This window comes from Pteropus vampyrus, unplaced genomic scaffold (genome assembly GCF_000151845.1).
Source record: "Pteropus vampyrus isolate Shadow unplaced genomic scaffold, Pvam_2.0 Scaffold520, whole genome shotgun sequence".
Classification (NCBI taxonomy): Eukaryota; Metazoa; Chordata; class Mammalia; order Chiroptera; family Pteropodidae; genus Pteropus; species Pteropus vampyrus.
In genome coordinates this window covers 412,233-440,218 of record NW_011889301.1, presented here as the reverse complement: position 1 = coordinate 440,218, position 27,986 = coordinate 412,233, and the positions used below count along the sequence as shown (strand labels likewise).

The following is a 27,986-nucleotide window of genomic DNA, read 5'->3' as shown; positions in this document are numbered from 1 at the left end:
ATAATTAAAATATCAAAGGTTAAATGCAAAGAGAGAATCTTAAAAGCAGCAAAAGAAAAGCAGTTAGTTACCTACAAGGGAGCACTCATAAGACTGGAAGCTGATTTCTCAAAAGAAATTATGCAGAACAGAAGGGCTTGGCACAAAATATTCAACGTGATGAAGATCCAGGATCCAAACTAAGAATACTTTGTCCAGCAAAGCTCTCATTTAGAGTTGAAGGACAGATAAAGAGCTTCCCAGACAAAAATAAGTTAAAGGAATTTATCACCACCAAGCCAGTTATTACAAGAAATGTTGGAGGGACTTCTTTAAGAAGAAAAAACGTGTATCAGAAACAGGAATAAAGAATGGTAATAACTACATTCCTATCAACAAGTACCTCAAATGGAAAAGAATTAAGTGCTCCAACCAAAAGATAGAGTGGCTGAATGGATAAGAAGACAAGACCCCTACATATGCTGCCTACAACACACTCACTTCAGATTAAAAGACACACATGGACTAAAAGGAAGGGAATGTAAAAAGATATTGCCTTGATGGACCTAGAGAGTATTGTGCTAAATGAAATGGGTCAGATAGAGAAAGATAAATATCGGGACACTGTGACAAAAACAACACAATAATGAATTTGACATGTCAGCTGACTTCATTTAAAACTAACTTTTAGAACTCAACCGGGAACATCACTTTGGAGTAGAATGTAACATTTAGCATGGGTCCCAGTCCACCCGCCTGCTGCAGGAGTACTTTCTTGAGAACACTAGAGAAGCACAAAGAGATTCTGACAGAGCAGACACAATGTATATTTTGATTTGACTTGTCAAGAGATACCATAGTCCAAAGTTTGTACTTATGTGTCATTTCTTACCCCAAAAAACAGGACAGAAGAAACTGTATGATAAATAGAACATTCTTCCACTGGTTGAATTCAGTAGCCTATCATCAAAAAGAAAGAAAACCAATGGTTAGAGTTAATATTGTAGTTTAAATTTATTGGTTTTACCAAATTGCTCATTTTATTTAGTACAAGAACCACTTTCTCAAACAGAAAATACAGTTTAAAAAATCCCAGGTAATATCAGTTGTGTGACGTTGGGCAATTACTTTTCTTTCCTGAACCTCACTTTCATGTTACAAAATGAGAATGTTTTTTAAAAGAGCATCCTCAAAAGATAGATATGAGGATTTAATGAAATTGTTTAGAACCTTGCGGGTGGCAAGAGCAAAATGATAGCTATTATTGCTGTGGATATCATTAAATCTTAACTAAAATTGTAGTCATAAAGTCAAGGTTAAGCTTATTTTATATAAAATAATCTTAGAAAAAAGTTTATTATAAAATTCATAATGTTGGCAAGACTAAAAAAACTTTCATAAATTGTTTTTAAGAATTTGTAAACGCTTAGGCAGTATCATTAACAAATAAACTACTATTTCCTATTTACAAAGCCGTAAAGTAATTCGGTGGAAGTGCTGACAGAGAAGTTTCTGCTCTTAGTCTCTAGCTGAAAAAATAAAATTAACCCTCTTGAAATTATAGGTGACAAGAGAGTATTTTATCCATGATTTGTCCCTTACTACCTCCAAAGATGATTTTAAAGTGACTCAAGACTATACATAAGTATATGCTGATAACATGATTAACCATAAGTTCTACTCACTTTCTGTTAAGCAATACTTTGTTAGCCAAATATTAGTAACTTAATATGTTTATTTAAATCTTAAGTTTACAATTCAAAAATTTTAAAACAATTAAAATGGAATTCTCTTGTCTGATCAGTACAGACTTGTCACACTTTATTGTCATTGTGTCATTAGTAATATTTTGCCTACCTCTCTTATCAAAAAGATAAATACTAAATGTTGAAAATTTTTGATAATTGTACATGGGGTTTGTTATACTATTCTCTCTCCTTCTGCATAGGTTTGAAAGTTTCCATCTTAAAACTTCTTTTTAAAATGCTTATTTGTGAAAGAAAAAATATATAATGAGTTTAATTCTAACATACGGCCAAGCCCTAAGCCAATCAAAGGCACAGAAACCAGCCAAGTAAAGATTAAAACCAAACAAAAACTATGGAAAACTTGTGTCTGAAGGTCAAATAAAATTGGGACTACGAGAAAATCATATGCCCCAAACTTTAAACCAAGGGTAGAAAAACATTTATTTACTCAAAGAACTGCAAATATTTATGTAAATAGCAAATAAATGCTATATATTCCTGACACCACATAAACCACTCAGAGCAATGAAATAATTTTTATAAAAACATAAGGATTCCTTGCCACCCTAAATTTTGACAGATTTTAGTTTTATTTTCTTTCTTTAATAATGATGAAGCTGTACAGGTAGAGTCTTTAAAAATAACAGCATATTTATTTTAAAACAGAAAATAATTTATGATGAATAATAACAAAGTACTTCTCCCTTCAGACTTAGAATTGCTGTAAAAATGTTGGTAAAAATATGTTGGAATATGAATCTTTTTGATTTTGCATTTATGGATTTTTTAATCAGAAAAAAAAAACCCTATTATTTATTGCTATTCATCAACTGTAATACACTAAATGTACTTTGGCAAATTGCCAGTTATAAAAACAGTCACAGAGATGTAAAGTACAGCATAAGGAATGTCAATAATACTGTGATAACTACATATGGTGTCAGGTGGGTACTAGACTTGGGTGATCACTTCATAAGTGATATAAATGTTTAATCACTATGTTGTATACCTGAGACTAACACAATATTGCATGTCAACTGTAACTGGAAAATGAAAAATTTCTAATAAATTTTAAAAAATTAAAAAACAAATGTACTTTAGACCTATGATTCAATGATTCACCCACTGAGTGTTTTCCAGAGACCTAATTTGTTAACAATCACTAACTGTTCATCAGAGAGAGTCAAAGTGCTGTGAGCAGACCTACTGACTGTATAAGTCCAAGGTCCAGGAGTAAACACTGCAGTGAGTCACACACTGAATCCTAACACAGCCCCTGACCCTCTCCAGTCAACCAGGAAAACTGACTCATTGAGGTCCTCCTTCCATTTGCCAAACTTAGCAAGTAAAATACAATTTTATATTGCAGACTAACACCTATGTACAGAAATTTGCTTCTTTATTGTATCTGGTTCATTATCTTAAGATGGAGGCAGCCATGGTTATAGTGAAAAAGCTCATCATTTTTCCTACAGGATTTTTTTTATTACTGATGATAGTAAGTGTCCCATATCTTTTGGCATCTTTTAAAATACAATAGTTTTAAATTAAAATATAGTCAAATTTTTAACTTTATGACTTTTGTAATTTGTCATTTTATAGAAAGTCATCCTTACAGTTATATGTTCTTTTCTAATGATAATTTTTCACATAAATCTATAAACTTAACTCCAATCTATCTGGAATTTCAGTGCATAGTCATCAAGCTGGAGCTCTAAGGCAACTTTAGGAACTTCTGTTTGAAATCTTAGGAGTCTGGTCAAATAGATGAGACTACATAGAGGCTAAATATTGAAATATTCCAGCATCTCAACCCAGAATTGGAGCATAATCTAGAATGCCAGGATTTAATAAATTAAAGTGTATGTTAGACCTCTTGTACTTTCTAAGATATATGAGATAGGTTATGTTTTTTCATACGTGAAGGAAACAATCACTTTTCATATACAAACAAAATAAATGCCACTACAGCAGAGGACGTGTTTCCAGAGCCAGACTGCCTGGATCTGTTACCTACCTACTGTCCTTGGAAGTTATTTAAACCCTGTGCCCTAGATTCCTTCTGTAAAATGGGGATAATAACATTACCCTCTCCTCTGAGGGTTGCTGTGGGAATGCAATGAGCTGGCTCATGTACAACACTTTGAATGTCTAATAGAATGAGTCCTCAAAAACATTAGCTTTTATTTTTATTACATGAGGAAGTTTAATAATTCTTCATGATACTCATTATAGGCAGGAGGGAACTTCGGAAAGCATCATGCTACAAGTTTATAAGTCAGGCTCCCATATCAGCTAAGAGTAGTGAGACTCAAACTCAGATTTTTATTGTTGTTTTCCAAAAAAGTTCCAGTCCAGAGTTCTTGTGACTACTTCCTGCTACTTCTCATGTGTCTAAAGGTAAATGTCAATGAGAGAATAATGCCGAAGATATTAGTGGGGATATCGAACATCTTGTTTTCATGGAATCCTAGATACCTTTACACTTTTTACTTCAGTGAGTATCAAAGGTTAAATATTAAAATTGGAAAAGACTGCTAAGTAAGAACGTAATGATTATCATCAGCTTACCTGCTGAAGGTCTCCAGTGGAAATACTAAAGATAAGGGTTGGAATAATCATGAAGCTGGCATTGTAAAAAAGCACTCCATATTTCCCGAGCTCCTGCAAAAACAAAGAAACATGAACTATCAGATTTCCTGGAGCCATTTATACAACTGTGTATTTATACAGAATTAGAATATGCATTCTGACCCACTCTGTATTGGAATATTTTCAGCAAATTTATGACATAAAATGCTTCATTTCAAATATGCTGTAATCTCAGAATAAACATGTTATACACAAAAATGAGAGATAAAATGGATGGCAATGAATGGTCTCCGGTGTTTCATCCGTCTCTAACATTCTAATTTTTGTTTTAAAGCATGCTAATCAAAAATGGGAAATCTGGAACAAAATAAAGATCATTAAAAATGTTAATATAAACAAAACTCCTTAAAAACATCTGCTCTTTCTATTAAAAAACAGCAGGGTTAAAACACTAGGTATCTCATTTTCTAATTTTGCATATATTTACTTTTCATTAAAGTCGCTACAGCCACTTTCCATAAAGGGTGACATATTGTGATTCTCAAAAGGCAATAAACCTGTTTTTGTAAAACTGCCACCATTAAAAAACAAATGGCTGTGCAGGAAAAAAAAAAAAAAAAACAGTGGTTTTAAAAAACAGCTCACAGAAATAAGCCTGTCCATCAGAGCGAACCCCTCACTCAACACAAAGAACTTGGAACAAAGAAACGTATGCCTGGTCATCCTTGGGAGCTTTTCAGAACGGCTGGGGTAGGGGTGTGGGTTGGGGAGTCTCCATACAGAGGCAGCAACTCAGAAGAAAAGCTCATCTGCCCACCATCCCCTCATAACAGTGAAAGGCAGTTACTGTTGGACAGGACCTTATAAATTATCCATTCCAATGATCTATTCCACAGATGAGGAAACTGAGGTTTGGAGGAGTTATGGCTCAAAGTCACAATGACCAGTAAGCAGCAAAACTTTTATATGGAACCCATGTCTCTAGACTCTCAAGCTGAAGTTACTCTCAGAATACCCTGATGATAATGATTTAAAAAAAAAAAAAAACTTTTAATTTTAATTTGCCTTTCAAAATTATCCCTTTATATATTGACTTTGCATCAAAAATAGTGGCACCTTTTTCCTTCCTATCTAATTTTCACCCTAAACTTTGTGAGACAAGGAGTAATAAACTATGTAGACAAGATCATTGAAAAGAAATTAGTGATTTATAATTCATATTATGTAAATTAATACATGCCAAGTTTACAAATTCATTTTATTTTTTCCTGTAATTTCAGGGGCCAGATGATAAAACCTAAAAGCCATAGGAGTGAAGATCTGGTACCTTTGGGTCCATTTTCTGTTTGGTATAAACTCCATTTGCTGCTGTGAAAATATCATTCAGGAATACAAAAATATAGCCTTCCAAGTTAAAAGCAAGGTCAGAACTGGGAGAGAGAACAGAAAAGTAAGATGATTATTCAGACACTCACAACTTGGCCTCAAAGTCTTTTTCCATCTTTCGCTAATCAAATCCATCTGTGAGGCTAGTAACTGCCTTCCTCTGGCATGTTTTCCCCTCTCTGGTAGCGAGTGGTTAACTCCTCTGCTTTGTCTCCACAAAAACAAAACCAAGCTATCAGGTGGCTTCCACTTAATCAGGAGGCTGAAAACCAGAGGGACATTAACCTTCTTTAACTGTACAGCCCTTTCTTTTGCTAACTGATAAATCAGCATGATAATTGGTGAGCCTTGCTTTTCTAATGGGTGTGATTTGTCCAACACACAGTGGCTTTGCTTATTGTAGTAAGCAGGGTAATCCCTAGAGTATAGCCCTGTGGAGACAGCTGGGCAGTGACTCGGGCGAGACAGGTCAATTGAGGAACTGAAACCTCCATCTGGTGCCTAGTCACATCCTCCACCAGCTCCCTCAGTACCCTGTTCAGCAAATAGGCAAAGCAAGAACCTATCCCTTCCCTGTAACTCCTCTAAGGTTTCCTTCTTCCTATTCTTTTAAAACATCTTCTCTTTGATTTCCATTTAAATAAATAATACTAGTATAAAAATGTTTGGGGGGATATGGCATAGGAAGCGATATAGGAAAGAGGAATGAGAATTAAATATTAAAACCAAGCTATATGCAGAGCCTGCTACGTGCTGCCTGACATGGGCACCTGGCTGATCGACACAGAGCCAGACAACCAGACAACAAGGAACCTGCAGGAAGATTCCTGCTGAGATTACCAACAACTACCTTCCCATGCTTTTGATGGTGGAACCCATGGGGGAAGGAGCAGATTTAAACTGAATTCCTTGAACACTTGGGGTCCCTCTCATTCTGAGAGGAGATCATGCTCTGTCTGTGGAGCATTATTCTATCTCTAACAAACTTTCCTTTGGGTCTCTCTCATTCTCTGTATCCAAGAGGAGAAACACGCTCTGACTATGGAGCGTTATTCTCTAATAAATTTTCCTTTAGACTAACTCTGGCGTGCACTTGAATTCTTTCCCGCGCGCAGTCAAGGACCCTCACGGACTCTCTCAGTGCAGGACTTGAGTCCCCACTTGGGGGGATTCATGCTGTCCTGCATCAGGAGAGAGAGAACAACAGCTGAGCCATTATGTGATTTATCTACCTGTACTCGACCTTGCAGATGGCACCAAACTCCTGTCATAATTCATACATATACATTGTCAAGGAAGTTTCCTCTACCCTCTTAGGTTCAGTGACTGGGGGCCTGCAAATTTAACTGACAATAGACAGATTAACAAGGTACACAAATTATAAGAAGAAGGTTACAGAGAAGTGAAACTCAAAGAAGCTATTAGACTCTGGGGCTTATATACCATTTTAACAAAGAAAAGGGTTTGAGTTTTGAGGAAAAAATTAAAGGAAAGAGACTAGGAAATATATGAGGAAAACTAATGAAAGGTAACAACTATTTAAGTCTGTTTATGCAGACTCTTCTTGGTGCTGCCTCGTCACCTCTGGTGATAAGACCTGCTTTCCTATTCCTGGTACAAGAGAGGGGGACACATTCATAAAGGGAAATTTATGGTCTGTCTTTAGGCAGAAAAGGGGAGGACAGAAAATTCCGACATCTGTTGATTCTCAATTGCCTTCAACTCAAAATAACGTTTATGCCAAAGCGGTATATTTTGGAGTGGCATATTCTGATCCCCTTCCATATAAAAATAAGATTATTTCTAACCAAAGAGAAGGAAGTAGAGAAAGGCAAAAACTGCATCAAAATCTGAATGCAAATTAAACCAGATTTTACTTGAGGCTTCCACTGGCATTATTATCTACAGATATAATTGTAAGAATGTAAATTAATTTTAGATCATCATAAATCAGAATTTTCTGGCTTAATCACAAAAATAGAATCTCTCAAAATAAGGGTTTCCAAACCTTTTGCCTACATTTGGCTCAGTGTTTAAAAGCTGGCCGTTCTGTAAAATGATGAAGAGTTAAATGAGCAGAAAGGCCAGGCTTCTAGAGGAACGAAAAGGAGGTGTTTTTCACTTCCTCAGGAGGCTGAGAGAAATTCCCAGAGTTCTCATGTCTCCCACTGGGGTAAGGGTCGGGATGGGGGGAGGGGGGGTGGAAGGTAGGAGTTCCCAGCATCATTTGTTGAGGCCAGTAGTGAAAACACAAAAGTTTAAGAATTTACTTGTTTATAAATGAGCAGATTCATGGTTAACCCTTGTGGCTGTCATTTAGAGCTATTCGCAGACATTCTGTTTCAACTTTTTCTGGGCATGTGACTTGCTCTGGCAAGTAAAATGTAAGAGGGATTAACACTTCATCACTTCTAGGCAAAAGATTGCAGAGTCAGTGCACAATTCCACACATGCCCTCCTCCAGCCTGGATGAGTATGGAGACCCCCTTTGAGGCAAGGGTCCCAAGGACCTGCATCCCACAGTAACTATACTGAGCAGATCACTCCCACAGCATTAATTGTAGTTGGTTTGCATGCACAGTGAACAGAATGTATTTGGTATGTTAAACCACCGAGATGTGGCCACTGTTTGTTACAGCAGCTTAAACTGGCTCATCCAGCTGAGCCCATTCTACAATTACTTGCACTTGTATGACTTAAATTCAGTGAGAGGAGAGAAGGATGGGGTCACAGATGGCCTACAGCTAAGAAATGTACTTGTCATCCACCAGGATGTTATCCATTCTATGGGTGCTGAGGAAGGGGAAAGTCGAGAATTACTATTCCAAGCTGGCTCTTGGGTAAAAGTTAGATGCTTTGGGAAAAACCAGTTACCCTGACAGATCATCAGAGTATCACACACATTAAACAAGAGCTGAATTTCTACTAACTGGTTCCGGAAATGTGCCTCCATACACAGAGCATCTGAAGTGCCATTCCTCACCCAGGACCTAACATATTTTTATAAATCATTTTTGTAAAAGTCTTCAACTGGCTCTAAGTCAGTGGTTTTCAAATTGAACTCTAAGAAACCTAGAGGAGAGAGGCTAGCCAGGGGAGACCCCAGAGCGCTGTGGGAGGAAGGCACTTTTCAACAGAGCATCTCCCGTTTTTAGCTAATTTACTCATATGATTTTGTTTGAGCAAAAGTCTTCATGACTAAAAAAGGCTCGAAGTGCTGCCGCTTAATGTCTATACCGGCACCACACCAGAGGCACGAAACACAGCAAAGAAACCGAAGAGGCCAGCTAGGACTGAAGAAGAGGAAGGTACAGATAAAATCGTAAATAATAAATCTTGGTCTAGTCAGGAGACTAAACACGTTTATAATAATAATAGAATTGTTATTATTGTCTGTCTTCATTTGGCATGCTATAGTTTTAAGTCTATTTCTTTTGGTTATTATCTGTCCACCAACTAGAATGGAAGTTCCATGAAAGCAAGGATTCTTGTCTGTTTTGTCAACTGCTGGATTCCCCAGCACCCAGAACAATGTCTGGCATACAAAAGACACTCAATACGTTTTTGTTGAACTTGGTCACGCACTAGTATAAACTCTAGTTTATTATTACCTCATTTACTTCTCACAAGGACCCTATTAGGCGGATGCGATTCTAATCTCTACTTTACAGTTAAAGTAACTGGGGAACAGGGAGGTTGAATAGCTTGTCCCTGGTTATACAGCTAATAAGTGAGGAAGCTAGAATAAGATCCCAGAAATCTTGGCTCTGTAGTCCACATCTTTATTTAATTTACAATTAGTGATCCAGAATTCGTTTCAAAATGAGTTAAGGAAACTAGTTTAACTAGAATTCCTCCAAATTTTTCATTCTTCCTTTCATTCAAGTAGGTTTTTATTTTCTATTATCGTCTTAACTTTATAGATGAGGAAACTGAGGCACAAAGAGGCTAAGAAACAGCTGAAGGGGCAAGGCTAAGTTTTGAACCCAGGGAATGTTAACTGCACACAAGCTCTAACCACAATGCTATGAAAGATAGGAGTCTGAGTGCCTGCTTTCAAATGCAAACGTGGAGTCCTCATTCCTGGTTTTACATATTAGTAAGTAAGATAGTAGAGTCATGCACTGGTATTGGCTCATATCCCAAACATACAAATATATATTTAATGAGAGTATTCTGCCCTTGGAAATACTGACTTTCAAGACACTACAGGATAAACAAATCAGCATACAAGGGCTCTATACCTCTGTTATTCTTCTTGATCAAATGTCTAAGAATTTTTCAAGTAAAATTTTTACATTGAAGACGTTCAGTAATAGAAGTGAACAGTTCACTCCTTTTTATGAAGAAAAGCTGTATTATTATCTCATAATGCTCTCTTTATATATTCTGAGAAATGTTATGGTCAACTTCGAATCCAGTTGGACTTTCACAGAAACATATGGGGATTCCACTAACATCAACAGATTTGTCTCTTGGCTGCTCATTTCAACTGCAGCCAGATGGAAAATGAAAAATGAGTATGGGGCTGGGCCTATTATCAAAGACACAAAGAAGTTATTGAGCAGAAACTGTCCAAAGTCTTACCCAGCTGCTATGAAAGCCCCGAGAATGATGGCAAAGACACTGACAACGATGTTCAAGGAATACTGTTTCCTGTAATAAATAAATAGATGGGTGGGTAGATAGATGGATAGAGAAAAAGACAAGGCAAGGAGGAGGAGAGAAAAGTACGTGAATTATGTTTTTTAAATGAACTGAAAATAGACATTATTAACAGTTTCATAGCTAAAATCTAATGGATAATGCTTTACCTAGAGAAAGCGCTAAAAGTATCTGTTAAATGGATTAGTAAATCTGACCAAATTTACTGCATTTCTTAAGCAGTTGTCTTAATCTAATTATAAACATATTTCTCTGTTTTCACTAGAGAGACACCGAGACAAAATGCAGAACAGCTCCTGCTAGTAGAGTAGTTGGTATGAACTTAGACCACACATTCAAAGATTAAGATAAAATTCAATAGTAGGACTTAAAAAATTGGACCATCATCCAAATTTCATTGCAAAATAATCTTCACAGCAAAATCAGGAATCACCTTTTTGGATATCAGCCTGAGAATTCTTATGAGAAATGTTTAAATCATTATAAAAATTACTTTATTCTGATTTACACTGTAATCGCTGCATCAGAATGGATTTCCCTGATTTCTGCAGTCCTGTCCTATATGTATACGCTGGCAATTTATCTTCTGTATTCCAAAATCAGTGTATATTCCATCTGGCTCAGGAAACAGATTTACAGATTTATAAATTTCTACCACAAACATGTATTATTTGACTAATGCAAATTAACTATTTAAAAAGCCACTCATTAAGTTCATGAAAAAAGGACACTGCTTTTACGTTAATAAACTATTTGTCCTTAAGTTATTGCTACTAGCAAGTCAAATCAACTATTTGGGAAAAAAATAGATGTTGAGAATTTGCTATGTAAAAATAATGCAGGGAGGGGAAAGAGGGCACCAGAGGAACAGAGGAAAAACAAAAATCACCCGAGTATGATGGTTTCCAGGAGTAAAGTAAGTGGAATGGTAAATTTCCTGAGCACGGTGAACATTGGCAAGCTGTCAGGAAAAGATTGAAGCAGAATAACATCAGACACCAAAAAAATTTTAACATGTTTTACGGTTTTAATTAAGGCACTAATTTTCCAAATTAAATATAAGAAATTAACCTTAATTCTCATGTATACTACTAACAAATAACATTAAACAGTAAAAAAAAAATGGACATTAAAAATTTCATTCCACTTTCACTTATTAGCTATCTAAAATATCATACTATCCAACCACTACAAAGATTTTGCTAAAACTAATACACGATGTGAACCAAAACACTCTTTGGCAAATCAAATTGGGACTATTTATCAAGAATCATTAAATGGTCCTAACCTTGAACCTAATTATTTCTTGTTGGGAAACTTATCCTAAAAAAAACTTAGCCAAAAAAAAGAAAAAACCATATGCGCAAATGGGTTCATCGCAGTAGTGTCTTTGGGAGAAACATCAGAAACAACCAAATGTCAGGCAAGGCAATGATTATAAATAAGCTATGATTAATCCTGTTGGGGAAACATTATGTATGTATGTATGTATGTAATATATTATAAAACTTTACCACTATTGGAAAGTAAATTAACTAAACAAGGAAGATACAAAACAATGTAGAGTCTGCAACTATAACAAGGTACATTCTGCATATGCAAAAAAGACAAAATAAATATTTAAAGTAGTGTGTTAGTGGAAAGAATTACCAATGACTTTTCCTCCAAAACTTTATGTAATGAGGTTACCTTCAGTGCCTTTAAAAAAATATTTAAGAACCTTTTACCCACTCTTAAAACCAGAGATTCTAGGACACAGCTCAGTGCATGGCCAACAGACTGCCAGAGCTAGAAGCCCACCTCCATCTGCTTCCAGATGTGACCCTGAGAAGACAGTGACCTTGGGAAGGAAAGTCAGAACCACAACCAAGAGGGAGAGTAGCCAACTCCTCCCGACCAGACTTGCAGAAGGGTTTCACACTAATAGTGACATTGTAACCAGAGGCCAAGTGCAAAAAGAATGTTCAGGAACTTTATAGCCACACTTAAAGATATCTTATGAGACTGATTTGAACTGCCTTTTTCAAAGCAAGAAAAAAAAAATGTTATTATTTTCAATAGACTTCAAAAAGTATTTTCAGATAATGCCTTTTAAAAGCAGATAATGTATACTTAATGATCAAAAGCTACATGTTTTCCCCATAAGATCAGGAATAAGATCAGGAGGCTCTCTCTCACTACTATGTCTATTCACTATCATACTTGAGGTTCTAGACAGAACAATTAGGTTAAAAAAAAGTTAGTTATCTTTATTTGCAGGTGATAGATATAGAAAATCCTAAAGAACCCATTAAAAATTATCACAACTGAGTTAAGCAAGTGTGCAGAAAACAAAATGAATATACAAAATCAGTTGTATTTATATACACTAGCAATGAGCAATCCCAGAAGGAAATTAAAACTATTCCATTTCTGATAGCATAAAAAAGAACAAAATTCTTAGGAATAAATTTAACAAAAGAAGTATAAGACTTATACACTAAAAACTACAAAATATTATTAAAAGGTTAAAGATGATTAAATGGAAAGACACTCCATGTTTCTGGATCAGAAGGCTTAATGTTAAAATGGAAATACTTCCCAAATGGATCTATAGATTCAACACAATCCCTATCAAAATCTCAGCTGGCTTTCCTTCCCCCAGAAATTGGCAAGCTGATTCTAAAATTAATATGGAAATGTAAGAAAACCAGAAAGCCAAAACAAAATTTAAAAAGAAGAACAAAGTTGGTATACCCAATTTCAAAACTCACTACAAAGCTATGATAACCAGTACTGGTTTAAGGCTAGCCATATAATCAATGGAATAAGATTAATAATCAAGAAATAAATCCTTACGATTATAGTCAATTATTCTCAACAAGGTGCCAAGACAATAATACAACAGGGAAAGAACGGTCTTTTCAACAAATGATGCTGAGACAACTAAAGATCTACATGCAAAAGAATGAATCTGGATCCCTACTTCACACCACATACAAAAAATTATCTCAAAATCTATCAAAGACCTAAATGTAGGAGCTAAAACTAGAAAACTCTTAGAAGAAAGCACAGGAATAAGTCTTCATGACCCTGGGTTTTGCAAAACATTCTTGGTACAATACCAGAAGCACAAGCAACAAAAGAAAAAACAGATATATTAGACTTCATCAAAATGTAAAACTTTTATAAAGGTAAACAAAATGTGATATATACATACAATAGAATGTTATTCAGCCTTAAAAAGGAATAAAATTCTAACCCATGCCACAACATGAATGAAGCTTGGAAACCTACAAATCGAAATAAACTAGATATAAAAGGACAAATATTGTATGATATTCCACTTGTATGAAATATCTAGAATAAAGATAGAGAGTAATAGAGTTTCCCAAGGGCTAGGGTAAGGGGAATGGGGAGTTACTGTTTAATAGGAACAAAGTTTCTGTTTGGGATAATGAAAAAGTTCTAGAACAAACAGTGGTAATGGTTGCTCAACATCATGAATATACTTAGTGTCACTGACTTGAATACTGGTTAAAATGGTTAAAATGGTAAATTTTATGTTATGTGTGTGTATATATATATATATATCAATTTCAAAATATGTCTATGATTGAAATGGTACATTTTGTTATGTATATTTTACACTAATTGTTAATTAAATTTTTTAAAACTTGAAACTTTTGTGCTCTTAAGTTTACCATTAAGAGAGTAAAAAGACAATCTACAGAATGGAAGACAATTTTGCAATCATATCTATAATAAGGGACCTGTATCTAGACTATATAAAGACTTACAACTCAATAATAAAAAGATAAATAACCTTATTTTAAAAATAGGCAAAAATCTGAATATACATTCCCCCAAAGAAGTTATATAAATGGCCAAAAAGCACATGAAAAGACATTAGCCATGATTAGTCATCAAGGAAGTAAAAATCAAAACCACGATATGATACCACTTCACAATCACTAGAATTGCTATAACCAAAAAGATAGACAATAACAAATTTGGCTAGAATTCAGAGAAATTGAAAACCTCATACATTGCCTTTCAAAATGTAAAATGGTGAAGCCACCTAGGAAACAGTTTGGCAGCTCCTCAAAATGTCAAACACGTAATTGCCATACGACCCAGTAATCCTACTAGGTATAGACCCAATCGATGGTAATCCCATTCTTCCACATCATCAGGCCAGCAATCATGAAGTCAACTTTGACTCATTTCTTTCTCTCAGACCCCACATGGTATTCGTCAGGATACTGTGTTAGCTAGCCGTTCCTTCAAAATACATCCACTACCCAGATTATGGCCTCAAAATAACACTTAAAATAACCAGGGAATCCTTGGAGAAACAACGGGAAAAGTCTAGATAAGCCTGGGCCATCATGTACCAGAAAGCAAGGAAGTAATCAAAAACCACTGGGGCCCTAGAATGTAAGAGGCTCCCAATGGGGCTCCCAATGGCCTGACACGGTATAATTTGAGCATCAAAAGAATTATTTCTTAATGAACTGAAACATACGGTAAATGAAACAAATAGATCAATGGAATAGAATAGAGAGTCCTGAAATAAACCCACACAAATATATCAACTGATCTTTGACAAACAAGCAAACACAATTCAATGGAGAAAAGATAGTTTTCACAACAAATGGTGCTCAAACAACTAGACATCCACAAGCAAAAACTGAATCTAGACACAGGCCTTACATCTTTCACAAAGGTTACCTTCAAAGTGATGATACAGCTAAATGTAAAATGTAAACTATAAAACTTATGGAAGATAACTTAGGAGAAAATCTAGATGACCTTGGGTTTGGTAATGAGTTTTTAGATATAATACCAGAAGCACAACCCATAAAAGAAAAAATGAAAGCAGAACTTCATTAAAATTTAAAATAGCTACTGTGAAAGACAGTATTAAGAGGATGAAAAAACAAACCATAGACAGAGAGAAAATATTTGCAAAACAAATATCTGATAAAGTACTTGTATCAAGTAAATGAAAATTCAGGAGTTCATAATGATAGCAAAAAAAACAAATAAAAACAACACTCATTGGTCACCAATAAAAGTGACAGAACATTATTATTACTCTGAACATTTATAAATAAAGCTTTTATCCTGCCTTTTCTGTATATAATGGTGAAAACTTGTATTTTTTGAAGTTTAGACAATAAATGCAGAAGGGGTTGTTTTGTTTGGAAAATCACTCTTTTTTGCAATTTGCAATGAAATAATGGATCTAGAAAATGATCACCAATGGCAGCTAAAACTATTAGGTAAAAAACTGATGGGGAATTTTGTAGTAAAGGGACCACAGTGACCCCTTAAAACCATTAAAAGTAGAAATGGACGATTTTATATCATGGAAAGTGGGATAAAACATGTGCCCCATGAGGTGATACAGTAGAAAGAACCCAACATCACCAATAAACTAATCTTTTCTGAAAAACTGAACCTAAATCTGATCAAGCCTCTAGAAATAACTACCAGTTTATGGAAAATACGAGCGACAGATTAACACATTACCTAACACCATGTATAAGAAATCTTTCTTCTTATGTCTCATTTACTGGTTCACCCTCTTCTCTCAGAAAGCCCGCATGGCACCCAAGTAAAGAAAATTATAATCACAACAAAAAGAATAAAATATCCAGGAACAAACTTAACAAAGTTGGTGAAGGACCTACACACTGAAAACTACAAGACGTTGCTGAAAGAAAATGAAGAAGGCATAAGGAAATGGAAAGATATTCCGTGTTCATGGATTGGAAGAATAAACATTGTTAAAATGGCCATATTACCTAAAGCAATATACAGATTCAAAGGAATCCCCATTAAAACCCCAATTGTTAAAATGGCCATATTACCTAAAGCAATATACAGATTCAAAGGAATCCCCATTAAAACCCCAATGACATACAATGACATAAAACAAAAACTCTTCAAATCTGTATAGACCCATAAAAGATCCTGAATAGCCCATGCAATCCTGAGAAAAAACAAAGCTGAAGACATCACATTCCTTGACTTCAACTATACTATAAAGTTACAGTATTTAAAACGGTAATGGTCTGGGCAGAAAAACAGATATACAGACCAATAGAACAGAATTGAGAGCCCAGAAATAAGCTCACACATTTATGGGAAACTAATTTTCTACAAAGCAGCCGAAAACATACAATGGAGAAAGGAAAGACTCTTCAATAAATGGTGTTGGGAAAATTGTAACGTCACATGCAAAAGAATGAAACTAGACTGCTCCTTGACGTCATACACAAAAATTAACTCAAAATGGATTAAAGTCTTGAATATAAGACCTGAAGCAATAAAATACATGGAAGAAAACACAGGCACTAAATTTATGGACCTTGGGTCTCAGAGGGGCTTTTGTGAACTTGACCCCAAAGTCAAGGAAAATAAAAGCAAAAATGAATGGAAGAGACTACATCAAACTAAAAAGCTTCTGTACAGCAAAAGAAACCATCAACAAAACAAAAAGACAATCACCCAAATGGGGAATTTGCAAATGATACCTCTGATAAGGGGCTAATATCCAAACCTGAATAGATACTTTTACAAAGAAGACACATAGATAGCCAAAAGATATATGAAAAGATGCTCAACATCACTAGTTATAAGGGAAATGCAAATGGAAACCACAAGAGATACCACTTCACACCTGTTAGAATGACTATCATCAACAGGACAAGGAATAAATGTTGGAGAGGGAAACCTTTTAACACTGCTTGTGGGAATGTAAACTGGTACAGTAAGGAGATTCTTCGAAAGATTAAGAATAAAGCTACCATATGACCCAGCAATCCCTCTTTTAGGTATCTACCCAAAAAACTTGAAAACACTTATTTGTAGAGATATATGTACCCTTATGTTCACTGAAGCATTATTTACAATATCCAAGACATGGAAACAACCTAAGTATCCTTTCATGGATGATTTGACAACAAAGATGTGGTACATATATGCAATGCAATAATACTAAGCCATTAAAAAGATGAAATACTGCTATTTGTGACAACATGGATGGATCTTGAGAATATTATGCTAAGTGAAATAAGTCAAGAACAAGAACTGTATGATTTCACTCAAATGCAGAATATAAAACAAAAAGCAACAAATGAACAAATAAAACAAACAAAAAACCTCATAGATAGAGACCATGGTATGGCAGTTACCAGAGGGGAAGGAGGATGACAAGAGAATGAAGAGAGTAAAGGGAGTCAAGTATATGGTGACAGAAGGACACTAGACTCTAGATGGTGAGCACGCCATAGAGTATACAGATGTCATATTTTAAAGTTGTACACCTGAAATTTATATAATGTTACAAACCAATGTTACTCTTATAAATTTAGTTTTTTAAAATAAGTTGTTTCTAATTACATCACTAAAAAAAAAAAGCAAAGGAGCAGCCCTCATCTGGGAGGCAGAGACCCCCAATGCTAGAGGAGGGAGCTCTCATCTTTAACTAAAGGCACACCCCAGAGCTGCAGATGAACTCCAAGAAAGGCCGAGGTCACACAGCAACATGGCAACAGCATCTACCACAGGAAGCTTTAAAACAAATTTGAAGTCTAAGAAAAAATGATTGTCCTAATCCCAAAAGGAAACAACAAATCAACTAAAACATATAACTAAAAACAGTATTTCACATTTTGGTTTTCACAGCCACAACTTGTCCTTCCCAAATGAGCAAAAGGCAACAGGCCTAATTTCACATTTCTCCATTTTATATGTCCTTCTCTTTCCGATCTACCTCCTACCCATCTCGTTTCCACTCTCACTATACAAACAGGTTTTCTTCCATTTCTACCACCCTTTGTGCAAACTTAATTTTCTCATTAATGACGTCTTTGTCATAGGTTGGTAACACTAATGTTTGTTTATTAGGCTACATATTTCATACCACATTTTCTGATTTATAGGATGGCTTTGTCTTTCTATATTTCCATTTTTCATTTTTTACAGTGACTTTTAACAAAAGTAGTTAATTAAAGACCCTAAAATGAATGCAAATGCAAATTTCAGAAGTATATAGTACACACTTGAAAATAATGTCTGTCATTTATTTTTCACAGTATCAAACCTGACCTACACAAATCTGACAGAATGTTCCTGCTTTTTAAAACCTGTGATGAAACCAAAAGTAACACAGAACCCACATTCATGTAAGTGAATCTTCCTGAATAAATCATCCCATTATCTTGATTTTTAGAGATCTCATATTCTACATTCAGATTTGAACATAAACAATAAAAAAAAATCATTTTAACATTTCTCAAAGCATTAGAAAAGTTATCTCAAACTCTGTTATTTTCTAAAATTATTAAATACTATTGCATTCTCTATGTAGTCCAAGCAATATCTTAAAAAATCAAACTTGGTCTGTGTACCATGAGAAGCAAATAAGTGAAGAACCTCCCGTCAACCATTATCTTGCACTCTACCTTAATTTACTTGTGCTTGATAATCCACTTATGTGGTTTCCAATGTAGAAGAGAGGCAGGGGAAACAGCTTCAATAAAAAAAGAACATTCGGTTAGAACTCCAATTACATATTTTCCTTTATATATAAAAATGGTGACATTCACTCCTCAGCAGTAAGCAAATCACTGAGTTCCTTTCCATGCAATGACTGTGAACTGTCCAGAATTCCAAACACCTTTACAAGTTTCTCCATGTGATCAAGTTAGGTGGGCATTGATATCCATAACCCTGGGGGGAGCTGTATAGAAACAGAAATCCTGATCTTGCTCATATTTGTAGACTATACAAGGACAAGGACCTTCTTGAGTAGAGACTCCTGGCTGGGTTGGTGAGTTGAGGATGGATGTTTACAGTTTACATATGAAGTTCTGAAGGCCATAAAAAGGTATGCAAACTTCTGTTATCTGTGCACATACACACTCTTTTGGACAAAGGCAAAGGTTCATATCTCTCATTGGAATGTCACAAGGTTGGTGACCCCTTCAAAAAGTTGTGTATACCAGCAACTCTACTTTGAAGTCACTTAGTTTTACAAGCCTAGAATGATTAAATATCTACCAAAGGCAAACAATGTACCCTGTACTTGAATTACTGAACTCCGAGCTCCTGAATTATTTTCTGATTGTCAAGAGAAATATTGTTCAGAACATACTGAAGAAACAAACAAAATGTAAGACCTGGTCTTCCTTAAGTGAAAAAAGTATATATCCTTTCGTAAGGTCACATGACAACTTTTAAGAACTTTCTGACACATTAGTTCGCAGCGATCAAGATGAGTGATGCCAACATTTCTTTTTCCACTAAAAAGACATTAAGCATGCAACTCAGATATCTAATATATCCTTTGAAGCGTTCTGAAATACTGTTATGTGCCAAAAAAAAAAAGTTACAGAATTCTATTATCGGTAGATTTGCTCAAGAATGTAGATTTAAGAAAGAGAGGCTAAGAGATCCAGGACCCTCCCCTATATTCCTCAACATTCTGGTTAACAGCCTGCAACTGACTCAACAATAACACAGCTGGTGATAATACAACTTTAGAGGTTCTCAGGCATTGAAAAGAATCAGTTGCCTCCATTTCCATAAAAAATTTTAAAATGAAAACAATACTGACTTATAGTTTCTGGTAACAGTGGGCTAGATTATTTGTGCTAATCCCTCTGCTGAAAACAATTAAAAATGCTAGATAAAATAACTTGAAACCTTCATAAAAGCATGAAAGGATGGGGAAAATAGAAATTCCCAGGCTAAAACTTAAAGGAAAACATAAACCCAGAGAGAAACAATAGAAACCAGAGGACAGCAGAATTGCAACTGCAAAATTCTGTCAACAAATATACCTTTCAAAAACAAAAGAAAAATTTAAACTTTTTCAAACACCACAAAAACTAAGGGAATTCATCACCAGCAGACCATTAGTAAACTCTAAAGCAGCTGTCCCCAACCTTTTTGGCACCAAGGACAGGTTCTCCTATAATAATCTAATGCCTGATGATCTGAGGTGTTGCTGAGGCGGTGATGCTAGCTCTGGGGAGCGGCTGCAAATACAGATGATGCTTCCTCCTTGCCCAGCGCTCACCGCTCAGGGATTAGGGACCCCTGCTCTAAAGGAGGCACTTCAGTCAGAAGAAATAGAAGATGAAAGAGGGAAAGAAAAGCAAAGGAAACAGCAAATATATGGGTAAATATGAAGAAACACTGATAGCTTTTTAAAAAGGAAAATAAAAATGTATTGTGAGATTTTAAATAAAGGTAGAGCATGTATTAAAGTACCTGCTGACAAGAGCATATAAGCTGGGAAGAGAGATAAATAGGTGAAAGTCTTTGCATTGTTGATGGGGAGAGTACGTTTATTAATCAACTTTAGAATTTAATAAGCCAGGTATGCATAGTATAATTTCCAGGGTCACACTAAAAAAACTGAAAGAGAGGAGGTCCACTTCATATAATTATATACTTTACTTCACCAGGAAGACTTAACTAGTTACATTTTTAGGCACTCAATGACAAGCCTCAAAATAAATAAAACAAAACAAAAAACCTGACAGAAATACCAAGAGAAATAGGCAAATCCACAATCAGAGATAATGGCTGTAATATCTCCCATCCTACATGCTCTTAAAATATGACTTTAACACTTCCTTCCATCCAGAGGTAGGCTCTATGACCCTTCCTCGTAAAATTGGATAGGACTATTTCAAATAATAATGAAATGAAATGACGCTGTGTGACCTCTGAGGTTAGGTCATAAAAAGCAATGCAGTCTGGGACACTTGCTGAAATATTCTGACCCTTGAAGACTTTAGCCACCATTAGGACTCACCTGAGCCTGTCATTTTGTAAGGAAGCCCAAAATAGCCTACATGGGTGACCACATGGCCAGGATTGAGATTACATATAAAGATACATAACCAGCCCCCAGATGCCCTGATCAACCCCCATTCCCATCATTATTTCAGCTCTGCCTTCATTTATCTGCAACTATATGGAAGCCCTAAGCCAGAACTACCCAGTTGAGATCTCCTGAATTCCTTAACCACAGTAACTGTGAGAAATAATACAATAATTATTGTTTTGTCATTAAGTTATGCAGCAAATGATAAATGGATCACAGATGAAAGGTATCCACAAAAAAACTACAGCAAACAACATACTTAATGGTGAACTGTTAAAAGCTTTCTCTTTGAGATCAGACGATAATGCCCAATATTACTGTTTCTATCAATACTGAACTGGAGGTCCTATGCTATAGAGAATAAAGCAAGTAAAAAAAATTAGAATGTTGCAAAGAATGAAACAAAACTGTCACTTTTTGCAGATGACCTGATTGTGAATATAGACAAATCCAAAAGAAACTACAAATAAATTATGGTTAATAGTCCATAATTTTGTGGATACAAAACAATACACAAAAGCTATATAAAAATATGCCCCTCTTATTTTCCGAATAATATATTTTCAAAAGATACATTCAATAGCAAAAATAGAATAAAATAAAATGAAGACGTACCTTGCAATAAATCTAACAAAAAATGTTAGAACTCTACTGACAAAATTATAAAATTTACTGAAAAAAATTAAAGGTGTATGTATACTATGTTCATGGATTGAAAGATTTAATACTTTAAAAATGTCAATTTAGCCCAAATTGACTTATAGCTTTTACAAAATCCCAATCAAAATCCCAAAAGGTAATTATTCTGAAGCTTGACAAGCTGCTCCCAATATTTATATAGAAATGCGAAGGACCAAGAACGAAGAGGAAAGACCTGCTCTACCAAATAGCAAGATTTTTCAGAAAGCTATAGTAATTGAGATTGTGTGGTAATGGTGCAGAAAACACAGACAAATGAAAAAGCATAGAGAGCCTAGAAACAGCCTATGCATATGTGACAGTACCATAATATAAGTGGCAGACTTTTCAATTGAGTCTGTGACAACTGAGTGCTCATTTGGGAAAAAAAATGAAACTGGACCACGACCTCACATCATCCACAAAAATCATCTCTGAGCAAATTAAAAACCTAATTCTGGAAAACCACATACTTTATAATCTCAAAGTAGAGAAGATTTCCTAAATAACAAAAATAGTGATTAATCATAAAGGAAAAGGCTGATAAAATGTATTTGTAATACTGTTTATAACTAATAAGAGGAATATCATTAATATATTTTTTATAATTCCTATACAAATCAATAAGAAAAAGATTTCCACCCAATAGAAAAAGTCTTGAACTAGCACTTCACAAAAGAGGATGCCCCGATGGGCATTAAAAAATGAAAAGGGACTCAACCTCATTAATAACTAGGGAAATCCAAATAAAAGTCAAACTGCTATCACATTAGCACATTTAAAAATGACTGACATACCAAGAATTGACAAGTAGGAGGAACAACACAAGTGTACTTTTGTAGGGAGTGTAAACTGGTACAACCACTTTGAAGAACTTGATAATTACCTATCAAGTTAAAGGTACACATACACTAGGAGCCAGCAGTTCCACTTCTTGATATATTTCCCAGAGAAACTCATGCACATGTGCTGGTTTGGACTGAATTGTGTCCCCTCAAAATTCATATGTTGAAGCCCTAACCTCCAGGTGACTATACTGGAGATTCGGCATTTAAAGAAGTAATTAAGGTTAAATGAGGTCATAAGGGTGGGGCACTACTCCAACAGAACCAGTGTTCTTATAAGAGGAAGAGATATCAGGAGTGCATGCACAGAGTAAAGGCCATGTGAGACAACCCATTGAGTGAACTCTCACCAGAAACCAACTCTGCCTACACCTTGACCTTGGACTTCCTGCCTCCGGAACTGTGAGAAAATAAATTTCTGTTGTTTGAGCCACCCAAACTGACAATAATACAGGTGCACAGAGATCTGACTATAAGTATGTTCAGAACAGTACTTTTTATTTTTCTAGCACCCAAACTAGAAACAATCCAAATTACCATAAGCACTAAAACAGATAAGTAAATTTTAGTACTCTATTCATACAATGAAAATAAAAGAAGACAGCTACACAAAACAACATGGATGAATCTTACCATAATATTAAGTAAAAGAATCAAGATACAAAACAAAACACAGTTTAATTCCTTTTACATAATGTTCAAAAATAGGTAAATCTAAACTACATAATTCAGGAATTCATACAAATTTAGAAAAATTATGTTAAAAAAGAAAGAAAATTATTATTACAAAAGTGAGAAGAATTTTTGCATAAGGAGGATTTTGTGAACCCATCTCATGACCTAGGAAATGATTATAAGTAATTATTCACTCAATTACATATTCATGTATGATACCTTTCTCGCTACATGAGTCATATTTCATAATTTTTAATGTTTAAAGTATTTAAAAATTATAGTATATCATAAACGAAGTATAAGTAAGCCCAACAATATACTGATTTTTCCTAAGAAGACTGGCTCGATATTTTTCGTATACTTTGTCTTTCTCTTCATATATTTTGTCTTTCTTTTTTGTGGATGTCCCTGATTACCAATGCCATAAATCAGCCTGATGAATAACCCAGTACTAGAAGCCAGCATTTTTCCAGACCTTGGAGACAGAGCAGTGAACAAACCATGTGAGGTCCTCACTCTCAAGGAACCAACAGTCTGATTTAACCTCCCGAAATCCAAAAATGTCATGATAATCCATTTAATACCACCGATTCCACAGGACTGCTCTAAGAATTCAATGCCTAGCCTAATGCCTGACATCCAGCAACTGTTAAATAAGTTAGTTCCATTGCACATTCCCAAGAAGGAATGGCAGGTCTCATGTTTCTGGTTCCATCATGGAAAAAACTGCATATTTCTATGTATATCAAATTGTATTATTCATTCCCCTCATAGCTTTTATCAATTCAAGCTAAAAATAAAAACTTAAAACAGGGATCAGCAAACTCGGGACCTAAGAGCCAAATCCGGCCCATCTCTTATTTATGTAAATAAAGTCTTATTAGAACACAACTACACTGATTCATTTACATATCATCTTTGGCTGTTTTCATGGGATAGTTGCAAAAGAAATGGTCTGGCCCACAAAGCCTAAATAGTTACTATCTGATCCTTTATCAAAAATGTTTGACAATCCCTGATACAGGATTTTGCCATTTCAGAAGACACACAATATCTATTTAAAGTCAAATGCTACACACACAGTTTTGTTATTATTATGCTACATTAATAGACAACTGAATGATATAAAATCTTAATTAAGAAGTTTCTACCTAGTGCACACAAGGAGAACAGTGTGCATAGAAATGAACTAGTACTCTAAGATCAATGTGAAATTCTATAGTATTTTCATATCTTCCATAATAGCTATATGTACTTTTCATCACATACCTTTACAATAATTTTCTTGTCAAAATCAGGGAAGTGAATTATTTTATTTAGCTTGGACACATACAATATCATTATGGTAGCTGCCATCTAAAGGAAAGAGAGGAAAAGAAACTTCAGCAAAATATCTAAACTGTTTGAGGTACAAACATATCATTAGAAAGAAAGAGATTCATCAAAAAGAAATATATCCAAAATCCATTTCCTAGGTTCCAAAAAAATAACCATTTCTTGAAAAAACATTAAAATTGTTTTTCTTGTTGTACTATGGATTCCATCAGAACTACGGGCAAAAAGTACATCAAATAAACTCTTGTATATATACACAATCTCAAGAGGCTCAAGGAACAGTGACAGAGGGGAAAAGGAACAATGTCCCCAAAACTGAGCAGGGTGACCACTGTCAGTGAAGCCACTCATTGATCCTGGACCACACTTCCCATGTACTAAGCATATGGTCACCCTCCCTCATAAAGTGAGGGTGGGGGTATTGGTAGGGGGTACAAACTCCACACATAAACGTATTTTTTATAAAGTCTAATATTTCACAGATGGCAAATTAAAACAGAAAAACAAATTTCAAAGGGGGTTAATTTTTATCTTCAATCTAGCCAGTATTGCAAAAATGTCTTATTTGAATCCTATTAATCTAGAGCATACCAGGTATATTTTCAATACTCTAGATTATTATAAAACTAAAATTTTAACATCATTTTCATTTGCAAATTTTAGAACTTACTCAATTTTCTCCATATTATGATACAAAAATTTAAGGACTCCTTCAACATGATTATAATCCTAAACCTCGATCCCAAAGAGTTTACAAACTTAATATTTAGAATAGACTTATATAACTGGAACCCATCCTGAATTATAATTGTGGTTTACGATTTACTTTATAATTCTTAGAAAAATATATTACTTATTTAAAATATTCTATAATTTGAACTTATAAAATTAGGTCTGTTGACCTCTTCCTCCAAAAAATTACAAACCAAAATGGCTTTACCTTAATTGAGTACAAACTAGTGAATTTATTTGCATTAGGGATTACAAAGGACACATTATCACATATTCACTGATCTTTAATTTAAAGTGCTTTTTTCTACATATTTTCACATTGAAACTTATATACATTTTTGATCTAAGGAAATATATTGTTTCCTTGTTATTTATTCTTGCTAACATGTTACAATGAGTACCTTATTAGCAAAACATTTAACCACAATGTTTAATCATATAAATGAGTTTTTTGCATATTCATAATTAGACATTTAGTTAACAGATACAATTTCCATAATTTTAATTTTTTCTCCCTATAAATTAAAGCAAACCAGAACCAAAAAAAAAATCTCATGTGCCCATTACCAGTTGTCTACTGAAAATCACCAGCATATGACCAAAGGAAGAAACAAGCCACAGATTAATATTAATGGGAAATTTCAGAAACAGGCAAGTGGGTTAGTCTAAAAGTTTATCTTAGCTCAACCTCACACCTGAGAACAAAAATCACAAACCATTGGAAGCAAATATAAAGTTTTGTTTGGCCCTGAGAGAGTTTTATAAAAACTGGAATCCATTGCCAGCACTTACACATTGGGAGTAAAAATTCAAATTCTTTACTTCTTTTGAAAAAACTTCAGAGTTCTGATGATGAGGGCATAGTGGGCTCCACCTCATCTTCTCAACACTTTTTCCTCTCAGGCACAGTGGCTTAAAGTGAGTAGCAGGTACACACCTCCATGGGGTAACTATGCTCCCAGATCCACCACAGCCCCAACCGACTCCTTTGTTACCCACCAGGCTTTGCTTCTGGCCCCTTGCTTTAAAGTAATGAAATTCCATTAAGGAAATTAAAATGAGTAGTTGTTTCTCCTACAAATATAACTGTTCCTAAATTGTAGAATGAAATAAAGCATTTCAATATTTTTCATATTGTTTCACCAAGAGTATCATGACCCTCTGATCCCCTGCCAGATGAATAAATGTATATACCACAGTCTTAAACAAAAGCACTTAAATTTCATCATGTATAGTGACAACTAATTAAGATTAAATTTTTTTACTTACCTGTCCAATTCCAAGAACAACTGGTGATGGGAAACTACAAAAAAAACATAGAATAACAAATAATTTTAACTACTTTTAAAACTTGAAGACAGTCTATAAGTCTTAGACTTCTTTTTCAGTCTTATATGATGAAAATTTAGCATCAAATTTGTTCACTTTTCATTTGTTCATTTCTTTTTCATTATTTAAACTGATGGCTGCTAAACCTGGCAAACATCTATTGCCCCCTGAGGTGGACTGTCATTATATTAACAAACAACATTGTATACATAGAAAGCCAAAATAATCTGGAGATAAATTATTAGAATTAATATATAGCTTTAGTAAGATTACTGGATACAAGCTGAACATATGAAAACTAATTATATACCAGAAAGACACAAAGAAAATGAAAATTTTAAAGACATCATTTACAACAGCACCATAAAATACCAAATCACACTAACTGGATTTTAAAAAATTATTTTTATTTTTTTAGTATGAAATGATATTGGGGTGGTATATTTTTAAACAAAAGAATCCTTCTTATCATTTAGAAATACATATTGAAATGCCTACGATGAAATATTTTTAATTTTCTTCAAATTAATCTGGAAGAAAATGGTCAGGCTGAATGAAGAAGGGATATAAATGTAACAAAACTGTTGAAATTGGTTGATGGCTACACGGTGATTCATTATAGTGTTTGATTTTTTAAATAATATACCCACGTACAAATCTAATAAAAAGATTTCCAAGAAACACCTCTACAGAGAAAACTATAAATCAATATTTAAAAAATTCAAGAAGCACTAAATAAAGTTCATAGATTGGAAACTCAATATTGCAATGAAGCCCATTACCCTCAAACTTATTTATGAAATCAATACACTCTCTGTAAAAACACCAGCAGGTATTTTTGTGGAAACTGACAAGATGATCCTAAAACTGAAAGAAAAGGCAAAGAGCAAAATTACCCAAGATAATCTTAAAGAACAAAGATAAATGACTCTGTTGGATGTCAGGATTCATTATGAAGTTAAATAAGACAGTGTGTCATTTAGACAATGATAGTCCAATAAAATAATGGAAGAGAACAGAGATGGGGACAGATACACACATATATGGATACTTGATTCATGACAAAGATGACAGTGCAGAGCAATGAGGAAGAGATGGTCTTTCAACAAATGGCACTAGGTAATTAGGATA

The 27,986-nt window shown here is 34.6% G+C and overlaps 1 protein-coding gene across 5 annotated transcripts in view; it reads right to left on the bottom strand.

Moving 5' to 3' along the window:
• SLC35D2 (solute carrier family 35 member D2) overlaps positions 1–27,986 on the bottom strand; it is a 55,048-nt gene that overhangs the window by 11,901 nt on the left and 15,161 nt on the right. For 4 of the 5 annotated variants that reach the window (XM_011383472.2, XM_023525042.1, XM_023525041.1 and 1 more), the window contains 8 exons: positions 26,796–26,829; positions 24,729–24,815; positions 18,827–18,894; positions 11,260–11,331; positions 10,293–10,361; positions 5,647–5,749; positions 4,299–4,391; positions 872–939 (listed from right to left, as the gene is read on the bottom strand). In XM_011383472.2, the coding sequence (XP_011381774.1) occupies positions 872–939; positions 4,299–4,391; positions 5,647–5,749; positions 10,293–10,361; positions 11,260–11,331; positions 18,827–18,894; positions 24,729–24,815; positions 26,796–26,829 (594 nt within the window). The remainder of the gene's footprint in view (positions 1–871; positions 940–4,298; positions 4,392–5,646; positions 5,750–10,292; positions 10,362–11,259; positions 11,332–18,826; positions 18,895–24,728; positions 24,816–26,795; positions 26,830–27,986) is intronic. The other variant, XM_011383473.2, reaches the window with a different exon arrangement.